Raw genomic sequence first — 15533 nt, forward strand, 5'->3', positions numbered from 1 at the left:
GCATTAAACCATTAAAAATAACCTCCAATTAAAACTGCACTGCCTGAGCCCTCTGTATCACCAGGGCAGGAGCGGGGTGACACTGCAGCTCCCGTTACAGGCTCCCAGCCAGGGTCCCTCTGTGCCTGATGTCTTCTCATTGGGGTTTATCTCAGGACACAGCCCAAAGCATCGGCCTGTCAGCGGAGGTGTTTTGCAGAGATGGGTCCACACAGAAGTGACCTCCCATTTACCTCCAGTGTATTTTAGCAACCAATCTCTGGGAAACTTGGTGACTCCCATTGGCCAGGCTCCCTCTGCGTGTTCTCACATTTTCAAGTGAACCCCACTATTTCACGGTGCTGTTTCTCACCTGGAAAGGGTAGTGTTTGATAGTCAGGTACTCTGCCAAGATGTCCAGCATCCTCACCATCTGGGAGAAGATCAGCACTCTGTTGCCTCTCTCTCGCAGCCTGGTCAGCAGCTTGTCCAAGAGAATTAACTTTCCACTGCTCCTGATCAGAGACTGAAAAAGTGAACGTCAATCCAGCTGATGCTTTCTAACCTTACCCTTATGGACATTACACAGAGACATGCAGAGATCTGGTTCTTTTGGGGTCATGCTTCTCCCATACATCTCTAACCAAATCATTTGGATTTACACAGCAGAAGCCACACACAAAATCTATTATCCAAGGTAGATCCTACATTACATGCAGCTCTCAGTCTAGCTGGACACAGAACACTGCCTACAGTGGAAGCAGAGGGCTGGAGACTTAGATGATGAGTATTGCTACTGGAGAAGCAAGAAGCTAAAGCTTCACCAGATCTTATCCTGGTGGGAAGACAGAAGAAAGTTAAGGCAAAAAGGTGTTAACGAAAGACACTGCCCACCTGCAGGGTCTCAAGGCCATTCTCTCTCTCATTTTCCTCAGGAGGTTTGATAAGGTAGCAATGGTTGCAGCACTTTTTCAACTCCATCACAATGTTCAGGAAACCAGAGGTGCTCCCCCTTGTTCCCTTTGAAAGAGCTTTGTAGTTTCTTGTCAAGATCCACCTGCAGGCAGGGAAGTGAGAAGTCCAGATAATTGCTCAGTGCAGAGTGGGTATGCTGGAGTCTTGGAGGAACAAAACCTTCAGGGACATCTTGTTCAGGCATCAGTCTACCTCCCTCCTTCCATCTCGCTTCACTTCTTCTACAGGATACCCCTGTTTCCTCACCAGAAATCCTGATCTTACTTTCCAACTGATATTATTACAGTTTAATATTAAACACCACCACAACTGTGTGGGGTGCTTTACCCCCACCAGGAAGGACAGAGCCCCTGTCCTGCAGAGCTGGCCAGCTAAACTGGATCACGCTGCAGAAGCATCTTCCAAAAGCATGGAAGTGGTACTTTTGAAGGAAAGATACCATCTATCCTGCTTCAGCTTCCTACTGAGAAGCTCCTGGTACTACATGTGATGTCTGTCACATTGCATGCTGAAGGACACAGGATACTGAAACACATTCCCAAGGACTATGTGCCCATTTCTGTTGGCACTCCCAGTAATTTAAGCAACAACTCACTTGTAATACTGTTTCTGCAAAGCAGACATTTCCACCCGGAGGATCTGCTCCACTTTGGCTGGCAGAGATTTCTCCACATCCTTCTTCACTCTGCGTAGCAGAAATGGCTCCAGGACCTTGTGGAGGCTCTGGTAGCCATTCTCTCTACCCTTCCCATGATCCTCTTCAAAGTCCTCCCAGAATTCAAACCTACCAACAGAAACAAGGAGAAGAGAGGAGTCAGAATACCTCTTGTCTTATTGCACCTAACAGCATCTACTGAATATGCTCCTGCTGCACAAGACAGGAGAGCGTCAATTTAATGGAGCTACAGTGGAGGATGAAAGGTTTACTCTGCTCTGGCTAACTAAACAGCTCTCTGCTCTTAGGTGCCTTCCTAACATCTTATCTTGGAGCTCCACGCTGACTTCCACAATCCAGAAGCCCAAGTTTTTCAGTATTCTGCTCCACTGTCTCCTGCTGGCATTTACCTGGCAGCAGTTTCTGAGCTTTCAACACTGCCCTCCCCTAGGCAGGGCTTCGACAACTGCACTGCACTGTTTTACACTGCTCTGAATGCTCTATCAGATTGCTGCTTCCTCTTAACAGCTCCTTTGAAATCTGTTTTCCTCCATTTGGGAGATCTCAAAGCTTTCCTTCACTCCTGTGATCCAGCAAAAAGAACTTGTGGGCCAGCTCTTTTTTCAGGCAAACATTTGGTTGGAGAGGGTGACTGAGCTCTAATCTACTGGAAACCTCAGAAATGGTTGAGATGATTGCTTAAAATGAGTTCAGCTTTTTAGAGGTGGCTCTAAGACAGCAGACAGATTTGAAAGGCATGGATTAGGTTACCTTACTCACTTTGCTGCCAGAAATACTCCTTGTGTTAGTCATTCAACCTCTGATTTTCACCACCAATATTTGTTCCCCTTTCATTGCACTAACTCCACTGAGTTTAATACAGGGATTTCTGCCACTCTGCACTCCCTTGAGTCTGTTTAACAGACAGGAGCACACACAAAGGTATTTGTGAAGGACCAAAAGGAGACTTACTTCTCTGGCATGATGAAATGCAGCAGGGACCAGAGTTCTTTGAGGGAATTTTGCAGCGGGGTGCCTGTGATCAGCAGCCTGTGGTTGGACTTGAAATCAATCAGTGTTTTGTATAACAGAGAGTCATCATTTTTTAACCGATGGGCTTCATCCACACCTAGAAAGGCCCAGTTAATACTTCCCAGAACAGCCTGGAAGAAAAGAAGCAAAAGAAAAAGGCCCCAAAGAGATGGGGGATCAGACAAGTGTCACCACCTTGCACACCTTGCATATGCCTCTCTCTCCATGGCCAGAAAACACTGCAGTGTGTGCTTTGCAGGGTGTCCTACTCCAGCACTCGTGCTGAAGCCACCATCAAAGGACTGGGGCTCACAAGAGCTTCTTGTTAAAAAAATATAGGGACCAAGATGCATACTCTAGTTTGTCCTCCCCAGGAAGGAAAGGTGAAAATTATCCATGCTTTACAGCACTCCTGCCACATCTGAATACTCTTTCAGCAGGCACACCTATTTTCATCCACCTCTGCTTTACCCAGAAAGCACAGTTCCTCCCCTAAGCCCCTACTCCTTCCTCTCTCCATGCCAAAGCAAATAGTAGCTGTATGTTCTCTATCACCATAGAGGATGGTGGGAGAGGAAACCCATTAGTCTGGGGCTGCTTCCCCCTTTGCAAGTGTGGGAAAGCCTAAGTAAAACCATTCTTGGACCGTTACTCACCTTATCCTTGAGGAGGATCTCATATGTTGTGATAAGTGCATTGAATTTCAACCTTTTAGACTGAGAGTGGATCCACTCATATTCACGTATCTGTGAGAGGAGACAAATGTTAACTTTCACCGTTGTTGTAGAAAGGAAAGGGTTAACAATCATTATTCAGTGTAGCTATAGGCAGAGATTTCAATCAAGTCCAAACCCCAGCCTTACACTCCTGATTGCATACCATGTTCCTGCTCATGAGGTCTCCGATGTAAACCACCACATTTATCTCGGGTGCCCACACTTCAAACTCTCTCTGCCATGAGGTGAGAGTGGACAAGGGCACCACCAGCAGGAAAGGGCCATAGAGCTGGTGCTGATGGAAGAGGTATGACAGGAATGATATTGTCTGAATCGTCTTGCCCAGGCCCATTTCATCAGCCAGGATCACGCTGTTGTTCCTGAGAGAGAATAAACATAAATGCCTTCTGAGGGCCTGTTTCCACCACTACCAGTTTACTGCGCAGCAGCTTGAATAGCAATCACTGTCAAAGACAGAAAGGGGGCAATGCAAAAACATTTATCTGAACACTTCCAAGTGGATCCCAGGGACATCCAGACTGTACATGGCAATAAACTTGCAAAATGAACATACTGGCAAGCAAGGACAGAGGCAAAGGAAGAGTAGTCAGTAGCCTAATTTTAGAAGGCTATTTCTCAAAGACTTCAAGCAGTATGTAAGCATGCTGAGCCACACACCTTTTCTTCAGTTAAGGCAATGGAAAATGAGGGCTCAGATGGAGCAGGCTCACACAACAGCCAAGTCCAGCCTGCAAACAGGCCCAGACAGGGAAAATGGGTTTTGTTTTCACATAAGGTTTCTGAAGTTCATGCTTTAGATAGTTCCTGCTTTAGATAATTCCTGCTTGCGATGTCTGCAATGATAACATTTGAAATCCTTCACACTGCAGAAGGAGGCTGGGTGAAGACCTCACTTGAAGACAACAGGGTCAGAGCCCACAGAGAGACAAATCAGGAGCCAGGAACCCAACATCACGCAGCATCCATACGTACTTGCACCAGGAGTGAGCGAGCCAGTTGAGGCCCTCCAGCTGGTAATCCCGCAGCTCCAGGTTCTCACCACCAGTGTAGGAAGGCTGTTTCTTCAAGGCAACAAACCTCGGTCTCTGCTTCAATACCTGAGAAAGATGCTCAAGTAAGGCTCAACATTCAGCAATGAAACCTATGAACTCAGCGAAGAATGTCTCTCTCTTCATTAGTGAAAGTCTGTCCACATTTTCCTAGCCAGTGCTTATGTCTGCAATTCAGATAACCACCCCACAGTGTTGTTTTCCGTGCTGCCCTCTGGTTCTGATGACCAGCACTGAGTCCCTCCAAGTGCAGTAAGCTGTCATAATGCACAGGAGATGGAACAAGCACCACTTCTTTTGTCCTCTTTCAGTTTTTCTCCCATTATTCCAATCTCTTCACAGTAACAGCATCTTCCAGGTTTCCTTTTCTCCCAGCTATGCTGTTTTCTAATCCAACTGATATTAAACCCTTGCATTTCTCCTGCAGCTCCTTCTGAGGAGGAAGCACTTTGCAAGGATTCATTAAGCCTCCCACTCCCCAGGGGGGCATAATGTTCTCACTGTACACAGAGTAAAGGAAACTAAAAGGAGTTCACATCTCTGCCTTAAAGTACAATACAAGAACAGCAACCAACCATCCAAACACCGGTGGGAGGATGGGAAAATGTTCTCTGACATTTATCCTGACAAAAACTTCACATTCCTACTGGTTGTGTCATCACCCAGCCTGAAGAAAGCCAGCAGGAGGAGAGAAGAGATGGGAGCAAACCTTGCAGTCCCGGGTGGGAATGGTTTTGGAGTTGTTACGGTTGTTGAAGCTGTCGATGCAGTGCTGGAATTTCTTGCTTATCAGTGCCTCATCCTCCCAGCTGCACTCAGCATAGGGCAGCCCCATCCATTTACACAGGTACTCGGGGTCATTCGAGGATGTTTTACGACTGCTTGCTGCAACAGATGCATAAAAACCCAAACCTCATCACTGTGGTTGTGTGGCTGAAACACAAGTGGTGTTCCCAGGGGCAGTCTGAACCACCCAGACAACCACAACACAGGTCTTGGTTAGAAGGAGAAGTTTAGAGGGACGAAAACATGCTCTTTTACCTGGCAGTTCTGAATGTCCCGTTGTGGTCTTGCTGGTCTTCACAGCTGTGGTTGAAAAGGGAAGGAATGGTTTGGAGTGCTGGCAGCCAGCAGAGGGAGCAGGGCTGTCACTGCCACACACCCCACGGGTTGTTTGGAATTGCACTGGAAACAGGTTAAACAGCTCTCCAAGACAATTCCCAAAGCAACTGCATGTCCGACCAACTGTGATATTACTGAAGTGCTCAGTAAGCCCTGTTACCATTTCCAGCGAGTAATCATGAAAATCTAACCCCTGAGCTGCCTTGCAGCCTGACCACATCCTCAACCGCATCACAGGAAGTGGTGCTCACATCCAGGCCTCTACTGCTGCTGTGGATGCAAACACCTTGCATCCAAAGGGCTGAAATCAAAGAGCTTGAGCAGCTGCAACCAGAACAACCCCTTGGAAATTAGTGTATCATCCCATACTTCAGGCAAGGAGAGTGATTTATCTGTATTGCTTGTAAATACAAATCTGTAAACCTGGAGTTTCTGCTGTTCAAATCCCTCCATTCACACTGAAATACACTTAACACCTATTTTTTTCTCCAGCTATACTGAAAAGAAAGCCATACACACATTCTGCTGTCACTAGAGATTAATGCTCCACTCTTACTTCACCCCTTTACAGAAGTGTTGGGTTCACTTACCTATCACTCTCTCCACTATCTGATACTGTTTGTTCAGCTCGGAAGCAAGCTCCTGTTGGCAGTTGAAGTATTCTACATCTTCGGGTGATACCTTGCCCAGCCTACATGCAAAAAGATCCAACATAAAAAGCCACTGTAATGCTTCTGTCATAATGCTCATAAATGCCTCACAGAGATATTCTACTTTGCTATATGGTTCTGTCAGTCACTGAAGCAGACTACTGCTTATATCATGTGTTTTTTAAAGCTTCCTATAATTATAGACCACTACCGAGAAGCAAACGTCACAGACATTCATACTGTCTCCCTGTTAAATGATGCCTTTTTCTGCTGCAAGAATCAATCGCAAAACCAGAATCAAATCGAGATGGGAGCTGCTGCTCCAGTTTTATCACTTTGGAAATACACCACAGCTCTCCTTAAAGTTCCTGGGGAGGTCAGACATGAACCGATGCAAACACTTGCACACAGACAAGCCCACCAATAAACAAGGGTTACTCAGGCTGCAAACCTTCATGTCGCCTCTTGGGCCAAGGGAATCTGTGCACCATTTATTTGTTGCCAACTACCCCAATTCTTAAGCCTGGGAAACAGTAGTATTGTGCTTTTCATGCCTTTTCCTCTATCTTTCAACACCACATCACCTTTGTGAGGGAGGGAGGATGTTCAAAGAGAGCAATGAGTGCTGTGCACTCGAAACAGCTGCTGTGGATGAAACACGCTTTGCAAGAAGAAATCAAATGTTTTCAGGCACAACTCTGCAAACCTCTGGCTAAAAAAAGATAGGCCCAAGGCCACTGTTGAAGTAGAGCATACCATTGCTTGATCTCCTCCTCTTTCTTCTTGAAGTTCTCTAGCTTTTTCAGGCCCTTCACTTTCTGCTGTTGCAGGGACTCATCACTCTCCCACGTGCTATGGATGTATGACCAGCCTTTCCATTTGATCAGGTACTGAACTTCTCCCTCATCTTTTTCAGGATCAAAGTCAGCGCTTGGGTTACCATTAGCTTCAGTTGCATACACTGTGGTGGAAGCACCAACGGCTGCAAAAGAAATCAGGCTGCAGTCGGCACCTTTGTTATCAAGCACTGGACATGAACTGAATTAGGGCAGAAACTTATTTTTCCAATACATCTTTTGTGACAGCACAAAGAATATCCTGCACATTCTGCAGCCCAGTGAGACAGGCACACAAAAGTTTTCCATAGAGAACCTTTATAAATCTGTCATAAATGCCTTTAAGTATAATTCAAAGGTCTCTTACAAAGAAAAAACCACAACCATTCAGCTTTACAAAACCACTCTTGCAAGGCTATGAGAACAAAACATGGGCTTTATTTTCATTATTGCTTTGTCAGTGGAGCTGTGAAAAATGCCTCTACTGGAAGATGTATTTTATACTTCAAAGAAGAGAAAAGCAAGACTTGTAGAACAGTAACTGAGTCTTAAAATGTGTGCACACTAAATGAAAGTTGCCAAGCACATAAAACACCTAAACTTGACACTTTAGGGTTTTTGATACTAGATTTTACAAAAGCTGCTAGAAGACATAAATAAATGGCATAGAGGAAAGAGTGAGGAGCACTGAAACAATGCTTGACCCCACACTCTGAAGTTGCCAAAGCACTGCACAAGCTGGGAGTGCACATGATGGACATCAGAAATAACACACCTCCTTTCTTTCCAAGCCTGATGTCCAAGACTTTCTCTATAGTTTCACAGTTGTCTTGTTGCTCGTCAGTTCCTTCCACAGTCATCTCTATCAAGTCATCAGAATCCGTCTCAAAATCATCATCTTCTTTATAACTGAATGAGACAAAACCAAACTGATTAAAAACCTGACTCTTCCCATTCCAGAAACATACAGAATGGCAGAGACTGGAGCAAGCTTCTCCATCATTTATCCTGCAGTTCAGTACATGTCCACCACATGCATTTCTTAAGTTAGATATTCAGTGTTTTCCCCCAAGACTTTATCAGACTAATTCTCTTGTCCATATAGTTTTTCTGACCATGGTTCATACCGGATGCTTCATATGGAGGTGGGACAATCCCTGCAGCAGAAGCAAGGCCATCACCAAAGGAAGTCTCCTCTATTCAGTGAAAGATTATTTTCTGTTTAATATTGGAGGCTGCAGAGCATCAAAAGGCTGCCTGGGTGCCTACCCTGCCCAGGTGCCTACCCTGCCCTAGGGACTACGCTTGTCATCTCTGATGAACATTTAACTACCAGAAAGTATTCTTTAGGTGGCTCTCTGCAGGTCTCTTATTAGGACTGCCAAAAGGTGAGCAGGTACATTGGGGAATGGATAATGCTTTACCTCCACCAAGTCTCAATACTCTGTCCCAGGGCATTACCTATCAGCCTCACTCAGACAACTAGTCCAATCTACCACAGCTACTCCCTTTTACTCATTTTAATCTATTATTTGCAATTCTTAATCTCACCTGAGAGTGCTTTAGAAACATTATGCAAACCTCACATTTCTGAGAGGGACTGATAAATATCCCCTCTTTACAGACAGCAGAACACAGTAAAGAGAAGTCAGATGTTCCCAGCATCAACCTGTCAAAAGAATCCCATTTCAGCCAACACATATCTGCATGACAGAGCAGGGTCCCTGAAGGATCACACAGGGAGTCAGGGCCCTCTGGGGCCCCTTATCCCCAGGCAGCCACCTCTCATCATCAAGCAACCCCACACTTCTTGATACCTGACATTTTTGGCTGCTCTTCGTCGAGTTTGTCTCTTGGGGGTCTCATCATCTTCATCATCATCGTCATCTTCAGAAGAGTCTGGTTTCTTCCTCTTCTTCCCACGCTGGGGTTTATAAGTCTTTTTAACACTGGTTTTGGTCACTGTTCTATAAAAAGAATTAAAAAGCCATAATGGTTTATGAAATATCCATTTTGGCAAGTTCTTTAGAAAGCATCAATCTCAAATACTCAAATCTCAAATACAAACAGACTAGGGATTTAGTCTGCTCTAACTACCATGGAACACGCTGCATTACTACTGGAGCATGAGATGGGTAGACAAGAGAGTAACTAAGTCCCAGGTTTACTAGGTGGTAAACAAATGTAATACTGCAAAAAGAGCCCCCAGATAAACATTGCTTAGCAACAAAGAGATTACTTCCACCTAGCAGAGGCAGACAAGACTTATGCAGAAAGAGACAGACTGAACCAACCACTTCTTACCTCCTTTGGGCAGGTCTTCTTGCTTTAACTTTCTTCTGTTCAGGCTCACTCTCTCCACTGCTGCCTTGCTCCCCTCCATCTTCATCTTCTTCTTCCCCAGAGATGACTCTTTTCCATTTGTTTCTATGGTCAGAAATGCAGGTCATGAAGGGCAGTCATGTTTCAACACAAATATTGGCTAAGCAGACGTCCAAGCCATCTAGGTCAATACCAGCAGGTCATAGTTACGAGTAAAAGTTCAAGCTGCACTCTTGAATGCTCAGTGCAATGCAGGGGGGATTTTATGGTGTAGTTCTGTGATTTTAGGAAGAGACCTCAGTCACTGAGGTTTTGGTTCACATAGTGGCAGTGTATCTTGAGTAAGGGTGGCTCTTAACACATCCTACAACAGTGCTTGTGGCAGAGCTGTACTTCTTACACTTGGGTGGGCAAGTGCTTCAGTTCATTTGGTTTTCTCTTCCATTTCTGCATTCCTGAAATGAGCTGGAAAAGTCTTAAGAGATGAGCGCTTTTCCTTCACTTACAGAGTACAAGCCACAGCACGCAGAGTTACATGATCTCCTCGTAGCCTGGGAAATGGAGCAAGAATTCTCCTGCCATCTAAATTCAGGCAATTCAAGTTTCCAAGTGAGAAGGCAAATCACACCATACCATTAGTAAAAGAAAGCCCCGTAATCTGTGGGCAATTCAGAGCAGCTCCAAAATGCTCTTTGAAAAAGCCCCTCTTCTCTCCAAGGAGAGAAGGAGAGGCCACAGGGATTATTCTCCCTGCTCAGGAGAGGTCCATACTACCACAGCCCTTCCTGCCCTTTGTTACCTTCCCTCCTGTGTTGATGAATGCAGGAATGAATGTGTTCCTATGAACTAAATGAAAACTTAAAAGACAACAAACAGGAGAAAGGGAGCAGGATCATGGGGCTGGAAAAACTAAAAAGTAGTTATTGGATGGAAAAAGATACTGAAATATAACTGTAAGGGAACTCAGTTACAGTAATCAGGCATCCAAAATACCCTTTATGGAAGTTCTTTTGTTTTAGCAAAAGGTTGTAAGAGAAACAGAATTTGTTATTTTATTCTCTGTTAATCAAGAAGGTTGGGGCAGAATGGATTAACCTATTTAGAGTATGTTATTTTATTATTAACTATATTTTAAGTACTTATTCTCTCTGCAGGAGAATAAGTAACCTGACGGAGAAGGGACAGACTGACAACAGAGCGAACCTGACTTGTTCAGATTTCGTCACAGGCAAAGTGGGAAAATATAAACCAAAGAGAAGCTGGGACATTACACCCATCTGTAGCTCCATATTCATGCTTCAATTTCAGTCATCCAAAGCAGCATCACTGCAAATATTACATAGTTTATTTTGCAAGCTCTCCATGTTGACACCACCTACCAATCCAATAGGACCATTCTGGAAAATAAAGCCAAAGTACCCACCATTTAAAACCCTTTCCCTAGAAACTTACGTTCTTTTCATCTGCTTCTGGCCTCTTCTTTTTGGGCTCTCATTTTCAGATTCACTACTTGCCTTTAATTGAAAAGAGAGAAAATCAGGTTGTAGGCTTCACTCTGCACTATCTCCCCAAGGATGCTCTGCAGAAAGGCTGGAGAGCTCTATAGCATCTGTCCTGGAGTCCCTGAGCTCAGGATGTGCGAGGCTGCGACCCACCAACCCCTGCGCAACCTCCATCTGCCATCCCAGCAGACCTGTACTGTGTGTGAGACCCCATGGAATACCACAGGGTGAATTCAACCCACCAAACCTTGCACTGCCCTGGTGTTGGAGGCAAAACATGCCCAAGGGAGAGCTCAGCTGCTGCCACCTTTGCCTGTGTTGCAGTGAGCATCGCTCCTGCCTGGTGCTCAGGATTCAGGCAGCAGCATGACTTTGTGCTTTCCGGGCAGCATTTTAAGGGTCTGCCACAGTGCTAAGGCTTAGATTTACATAGTCTTTAACTGAATGTACTTTCCTAAGTGTCCATACTTGCCATTTCAGCAGGGATCCTGCAATTTTGAGGGTGTTTCTGTGGCTGCAGAGGCTGTCACAGCTACAAATGTATTATGATCACTGCCCTCATTGGAGAAGCTTCTTATAGAGAAGGAAAGTCTCTTATGAAGACAATATTCTCATCATGAGAGTGTCCTTGCTTTCCTGTTTTCTCCCCCAACAAAACTTGCTGAGGACCTGGCTGGGTCACAGCCATGTCCTGCTGCTTTCCTTCCTCCTAATACTCCACTCTCCAGCAGTGAAGTCTCTCTGGCTGAATGTATCTAGAGATATTCTCACTGCTTGCTGTACTATTTTAAATGCAGGCATCATTAACTCCTACAGACCAGAAGAGCTAAAAAAAAACATCTTTAGGCTGGTTGTGCACGACCCCATTTTCATCAAAAACTACTCAACCATAAAAGCAGATTATCACATAAGTAACACCCTCAACCAACACATGACTTTGCATACACTTGCCCCAGAAAACAGAAATTGGCAGGGAGGAAACTGAAGAAACCAACGTGAGATTTCTAAAGGAGTATTAAAATGATCAAAATAACCCCCAAGACCGCTTACTCTACACACTTACTGGAAATCTTCTGCTTCAAACTACTTTTTGCCACAGCATTCAGCTTTAGCTGTAGGAAATGCCCGTCCATCTCCACAGGCATCTCCTGCTGCACCCACCCCCTAGAACAGCTGGCAAAGCTTACAGCCAAGAGCTGTTCACACAAGGATTTAGAGAGCTACAACATGGAAAGTCGAGGCTCTGGAGGGCCATGGCCACCCCTCTGCTTTCTGCATCCTGTGTTTCATTTTCCAGCTTCCCTTCCACCAACAGAAATTGTGTCAGTGTTTCCATTAAAATACACTGAATACTGGATGCTGCGTTAGACCAAGAGCTTTGCTGAATTCCACTGTGTTGGTGTCAGATTTACATGTGACACAGCACCACCTTTTGCACCATATCTAACTATGAACATATGTTCATCCACCCATTCCCAGGATGAAACCCCTGTATCACTGACAAAGCATCCAGGAAGCAAATGACTTGCAAACCCCAAGGACAGCCCTACCTACCCTTGCAACATAAGCTACGCATTCCAGATTTCAGTTTCAACATGCAAACTTCAAAAGCCTTCAATCTTCTGTTTCTCTGTTAATCTCCTATCCCCTTTCTGAAGCATGCTATTTTGCCATTCCAATGCTGGCATGGGTTTGACAGCTGCCCTTCCATGCATGTTTACTCTTTTCTGTCTTTGGCAAACCACACGAGAGATGGATCTTCTTCCTCCTGTGTGTCAGAGAAGACCAGATTTGGAGAAAACAACCTTTGGCTCTTAGAAACTAACTCCACTTTTTGGCCTAGTTTCTAGTGTCCATCTTCCTAATACCTCTCTGCCCCTGCTCTGTGGCTGTCTCTCCAAAGCTCTTGCTAATCTCTTAATGACTTGTCTTTTCCTCACCTCCTCCTGCCTTGAAAAACTCCTAACTTGTGACTGCAATTCAGCCGCCTTCAGTTACATCTTTCAAAGACACCACTGTCTTTTTTGGATGCATGTCAAGCCCAGCTCTATCTCCTCTGACACAGCCAGTCCCCAGCCTGAGTCATGTGCCTGCCTTGTGCACCCACATCCTCCCGGTCCGAGTGCCTGCAGCCCCATGGCAGTGACTCAGCCTCGCCTACCACCAACCTACCTCCTGCATCCTGACCCTGGGGTGCCCCTGCCTGATAGCTGCTTTCTACCATCTTATACAAAAATAAGATGTTATTTATTTTAAAGAAGCAGAAGCACATTTTAGCAATCTCGTAATTCTGCATAAATCCACATTTCAGGACTCAGCCAGGAAACACTGTGCTAATTTGATCAAATCATCCCAAGGGTGAGATTTACACCTCTGCCCTAGATTACACAGCTCAGAGCTTGTGCTTGTAACACCCCATTACCAGCATCAACCTACAGGCTCTGACTGGTGATAAATTCCTCAGTTTAGGAAGTGCAGATGATAACCAGCAAGCTGGGAGCATACCAGCTCCACACCATGCACCCGAGGTGCTGCCTGCTCTCCAGCCTGCCACTCATCATCATCAGGAAGCAGACCAGTTGGGAAATCACATGCAACTTCAATTTCGGTAACATCACCTCCTTGAATGACACATGCTGATGACAAAATCCATCTCCAGTCCCCACCAAGGCTTTTGTCAGCTCAGCAAGAGGTGCTGAGACTACATGGCTGCCTCTCAGAGCTCCAGAACCAGGGCTGCAGAACACTGCTGGGCACAGGCTGCCCCTCTGGGGGGGGCAAGACAAATGATGACTGGCTTTCCCTAGTTCCCCCTTTCCCACCAAACACTACCCAACTTATTCCTGCACCATTACTTCCATCTGGACCAGGCACTGCCCTCCTCCAATTTGCTTTCCAGCTGAAGGGATCAGCCTTCCCTCTCACTTACTCCTCCCATCTCATTCATTGTTTTTCTCTCCCAGCACATAAAGTGCACACACTTCTACTGATTAATGCTGCTGCATTCTGCTGTGGAGCCACACTACACAAAACATAATGATGCTTCATACACAGCACCAAGCAGAGCAATGCAGCAGCAGCTTTAAAGTTCTGTCCCTACAGGCTGTCCACAAGCATCCTCATCACCAGGGCAGGAGAAATGGAGACTCAAGGCCATTGGCATGGTCCAGGTGAGCATCTTGAGCTCATGTTGCCTGCTAAGAGAGGTGAAGACTTGCTTAAACAGCGGCAAGAAATGTTTCAGACTAAAGCCCAAGTGAGGTTTTGCTCATTGCAGGCTTATCAGAGGCTCCAGATAAGCTGGAGGACCTCAGCTCACCAGGTTAGTTTTCTTACCTCTGCTGAAACTCTTTCCCAGTGGCACTGGTACTCTTGGAACCTTCAGCAAATATGGGGCAAAACACTGATCAAAATGCCAATGAGCACCATTTTTATTCAATAATGAAACCAGCTGTATTTTGGGAACACTCTGGTGCATGACATGTGGCTTCACAGAAAAGATACACTGTGCCATTTATTACTAATTCCAACCTGAAACTGTCCTTTTCATAGTCAACTATGCCTGTTTTGGCCACATTTATTTCTCAGCTGCCCCAGAACACTCAGAAAGGCACCTGGCTCTGCACATCTCTCATCCCCCAGCTGAAACCTGAAGCTGGTTTATTAACTGCAAAGAAAAAAGTACTTGCATGAGCAAGTACTATTTTTACTAAAAACCTCGTATGTGCTCTTATTCCTGGAGACAGCTCTAGTCCCCAGAGTACCTCTGTACCCCTATGCAAAACTCTGCTTTTGCTTCCTGATCTTCCAGCCCACATCTCTGTATCAATTACAAGTTATCACCCTCTCTGGTTGCAGCTCAGAGACCTAGACAGTGCCTGAAGGCCTACAAACGGTTCCCAAAAGGCAATCATAGATTCATAGAATGGGTTGGAAGGGCCCTTACAGCTCATCTGGTTCCAACCCCCTGCCACAGGCAGGGACACCTTCTGCTAGACCCCATTGCTCCATGTCCAGCCTGGCCTTGAACACTGCCAGGGATGGGGCAGCCGCAACTACTCTGTCCCACTGCCTCACCCCCTCACAGTAAATGGGATGGGCACAGCACAGAAACTTTGAACGAAAAAGCCCTTCTTAGGGCATGGGGGCTGCTGTCCTCCCACTGCAGGAATTGAGTCGTACAGCCAAAAACCAAACCAAACAGGAAAGCCCCTTATGCTCCACCTCATTAATAGACAGTGACATTTACTCTCACTTGCTCATTTCTGTGCTGGTTTTTGTTCTGTCTTCCATGTTCATACTTCCCTTTCCTTTTATTACTACATACAGATGTCCCTTTCCAATTCTTCTTTCTTATTCTCAACCTTCATCCTAGTTTCTCTCTCCTGGGTCTCTCAGAATTTATCTTCTCCTTTACAGTTGTCCAAGCACCATCACCTCTCTAACACACAATGGTCTGTGCTCAGATGCTACAGATGCAGTAATCAGGAGTTAAAAGATCCTATCTCATCTGAAAACTTACAATCTTAAAATCTCCTGCCAGAGAGAATCCCCTCCAACTGCTAAAAGCTTTTAGCCATTCTCAATCATTTCTATCACAGAAATACCCTGCCCAAACTGCTGGTCTCAGAGGACATGTTAGTGATGGAACAGTGCCCCAAAACTCGAACCACC

At 45.4% G+C, this 15533-nt stretch overlaps 1 protein-coding gene across 9 annotated transcripts in view; it reads right to left on the reverse strand.

Annotated features, from left to right (window-relative positions):
• Positions 1–15533, reverse strand: part of CHD2 (chromodomain helicase DNA binding protein 2) — a 64900-nt gene that overhangs the window by 16388 nt on the left and 32979 nt on the right. For all 9 annotated transcript variants that reach the window (XM_057418630.1, XM_057418784.1, XM_057419023.1 and 6 more), the window contains 15 exons: positions 10810–10871; positions 9340–9462; positions 8853–9002; positions 7811–7944; positions 6956–7181; positions 6140–6240; positions 5469–5513; positions 5137–5312; positions 4351–4475; positions 3521–3737; positions 3298–3387; positions 2582–2772; positions 1550–1738; positions 874–1036; positions 353–505 (listed from right to left, as the gene is read on the reverse strand). In XM_057418630.1, coding sequence (XP_057274613.1) covers positions 353–505; positions 874–1036; positions 1550–1738; positions 2582–2772; positions 3298–3387; positions 3521–3737; positions 4351–4475; positions 5137–5312; positions 5469–5513; positions 6140–6240; positions 6956–7181; positions 7811–7944; positions 8853–9002; positions 9340–9462; positions 10810–10871 — 2145 coding nt within the window. The remainder of the gene's footprint in view (positions 1–352; positions 506–873; positions 1037–1549; positions 1739–2581; positions 2773–3297; positions 3388–3520; positions 3738–4350; positions 4476–5136; positions 5313–5468; positions 5514–6139; positions 6241–6955; positions 7182–7810; positions 7945–8852; positions 9003–9339; positions 9463–10809; positions 10872–15533) is intronic.

This window comes from Pezoporus wallicus, unplaced genomic scaffold (assembly GCF_028554395.1).
Source record: "Pezoporus wallicus isolate ANWC-B61680 ecotype Strahan unplaced genomic scaffold, APGP_CSIRO_Pwel_v1 contig_3952, whole genome shotgun sequence".
In the NCBI taxonomy this organism is placed as follows: Eukaryota; Metazoa; Chordata; class Aves; order Psittaciformes; family Psittacidae; genus Pezoporus; species Pezoporus wallicus.